The sequence below is a fragment of the Trypanosoma brucei genome, chromosome 3 (assembly GCF_000210295.1).
Source record: "Trypanosoma brucei gambiense DAL972 chromosome 3, complete sequence".
Classification (NCBI taxonomy): domain Eukaryota; phylum Euglenozoa; class Kinetoplastea; order Trypanosomatida; family Trypanosomatidae; genus Trypanosoma; species Trypanosoma brucei.
In genome coordinates this window covers 832,022-834,737 of record NC_026736.1, presented here as the reverse complement: position 1 = coordinate 834,737, position 2,716 = coordinate 832,022, and the positions used below count along the sequence as shown (strand labels likewise).

General features: G+C 45.3%; 1 protein-coding gene across 1 annotated transcript; it reads right to left on the bottom strand.

Moving 5' to 3' along the window:
* Positions 1–501: 501 nt before the first annotated feature.
* TbgDal_III3640 (T. brucei spp.-specific protein) lies at positions 502–951 on the bottom strand (the record flags this gene model as incomplete). The annotated part of the gene is made up of 1 exon (XM_011774011.1): positions 502–951. The coding sequence occupies one exon, from the start codon at positions 949–951 to the stop codon at positions 502–504; it is 450 nt and encodes a 149-aa protein (XP_011772313.1).
* Between the last annotated feature and the right edge of the window lie 1,765 nt (positions 952–2,716).

Here is a 2,716-nt window from a genome sequence, read left to right as displayed (position 1 = left end):
ATCCATTTTCCGGGCCGGTGAATTCGGTTGGTGAGTTGTTACAAACTCCTTAGCGGATGCCGACTTCCATGGCCACCGTACAAGTGTCCCTATCCGCTAACACCCTTTTCACGTATCGAGAATGAGCCCACAAGTTTTGACGCCACATATCCCTAAGCGGTTCATTCCGCATCGCCTGCTCCGCTTACCGAAGAAGGCCCACTTGGTGCCTCAATTCTTATGTACCCAAAAGCCTTGTTAAAATAACTAAGGCTGGGTTGTTTGCACATTTAAAGTTTGAGAATAGGTCGATATTACAAGAACACCAATGCCTCTAATCATTTGCTTTACCGCACAATACTTCTTAAAGACAAGCACCAGCTATCCTGAGGGAAACTTCGACGTGAACCAGCTACTAGGTGGTTCGATGAGTCTTTCGCTCCGATACCCAAATCGTACGAGCGATTTGCACGTCAGCATCGCTACAGGCCTCCACCGGGGTTTCCCCGGGCTTCACCTTGTTCAGGCATAGTTCACCACCTTTCGGGTCCAAACAGGCACACTCGCGCGCAGCCCACGGGGGGCCGGCCGGCGTTGGGCAAAAACACAAAAAAGAGAAATTGCGCACGCCACGGGTGTAAAATCACACCTCCCTTTCAGTACGAGAAAAGAGTTCTCACATACATACTCCTCCCTTGCGCGTCTGTTTGACTCCTTGGTCCGTGTTTCAAGACGGGTGGGGGCACCCCATTTCCATCGCCAGCGTCGAGACGCACGGACAGGGAAGGAGGAAGAGAGTGAGAGAAAAACCCACACACAACACACCGACCCTTTATTCCGCCCACTCACGCACCCCATGACCTCAAAAGAGAAACCCGCACAGTGAAAACCCACCGGATGTTGAGCCCCGGAAGGAAATTGCGCGGCGAGGTTGGGTCTGGCCGTAAAAAAAAGAAATGGAGGTACTTCCATTGTCGTTGTCACGATTTCAGGTTCTATGTCACTCTCTTTCCAAAGTACTTTTCAAACTTTCGCTCACGCTACTTGTTCGCTATCGGTCTTCCTACTCTATATTTAACCTTGGCAGACAAATACCTGCCGGCTTGACACTGCATTCCCAAACAGTGTTACTCTCTTGGACCGAACATGAGGAGGCGCGTAGGCTCCGTGGCTAAGGGATGTAATGGGCTGACACCTTCTTTGGCTCAATACTCACATGAAGGGTTGTAAATGTGTTCAGCAACGGGTTTGCTTTGCAATTTAATTCCGCCACGCCTGCACCAGCCCTATAAGAACGGCCACAAAAATGGTGCCACGGTTCGAGGTCATATAAGACCCGATTCGGCAACGAGTTGAATCCCTCTTCGCTCGCCGCTGACTGAGAGAATCACGGTTGTTTTCTTTTCCTCCGCTGAGTAATATTCTTAAGTTTAGCGGGTGGTCCTGCCACACTCAGGTCTGAAAAGTGCAATATAAAAAAGTGAAGCGTACACGAAAGAAGCACAAGCACATAATGTACATATATGCATATACTCAAGCTGCAAAATATAGTTCCTTGCTGTGATACACACATACACACTATCCGCCGCCTCTTTTGCATACTTTTTCTCTTCTTTTTTAATCTCTATACGGGGCGCCAAAATACATGCCTACAAACATATATATGAACACTTTCCGTAAGATATAAAGTCTCCACAGTGGAACACACACATATACATATATTATACATATATATACGTCTAAACCGCCGCCAGACTCTCTGTATATACACACGACCTTTTTCCTTATGTGCTCAACACGCAAATCCACACACATATATATGCCTTTCCCATTTCTCTTCCATATCACTCACTACACACACGTATATGCGTGACATACACCATTGTGCGAGTAGAAAGAGTTGAAAGATATCGTATATGTGCACACTCACAAACATGAATATGCACCACACGAGGAGAAGAGGTGGCGGGATTTTTTGCGTGCGTTGAACAACACAAAATAGGTGTGTGTTTTGTTTTTATATGCGACACTGAGAAATGCGGCATGCACGGGGATGGCTCGAGAGAGCTTCTCCCATGCGCCGTTTGCGTTCAAAGATTGGGCAATGAAATGATTCTGCAATTGATACCACTTATCGCACTTTGCTGCGTTCTTCAACGAAATAGGAAGCCAAGTAATCCATCGTGACACGTTGTGGGAGCCGTGGTCAACAGGGAGAAAATATGCGAGGTTGATATATACATAGCATATATATATATATATATATATATATCTTGATACGCATTACATACGTATTCTCTGTGTTATTACTATTGTATATTATGTAGAGCATGCATTAAAAAGTATATTAATACAGACACTATACCACACATACATGTTAGAAAATAAAAGAACTATGTATAACATCCCTCATCTCCCATGTCAAACGGCATATAGAAACACATACATGTAAAACATATATGTATATTTTTGGTTGCATACTGTGCATTTACATACCATGCACATAATTATCTCTTTTTTGAATAATGGATATCAGAAAATGATCCAGCTGCAGGTTCACCTACAGCCACCTTGTTACGACTTTTGCTTCCTCTATTGAAGCAATATCGGTGAACTTTCGGTCGCCCGAGACGAGCGACGGTCCGATCACCTGTATTGCACCATCATCGGAAACAACGACTGGGGGTGTGTACAAATGGCAGGGACGTAATCGGCACACTTTGATGAGCTGCGCAAC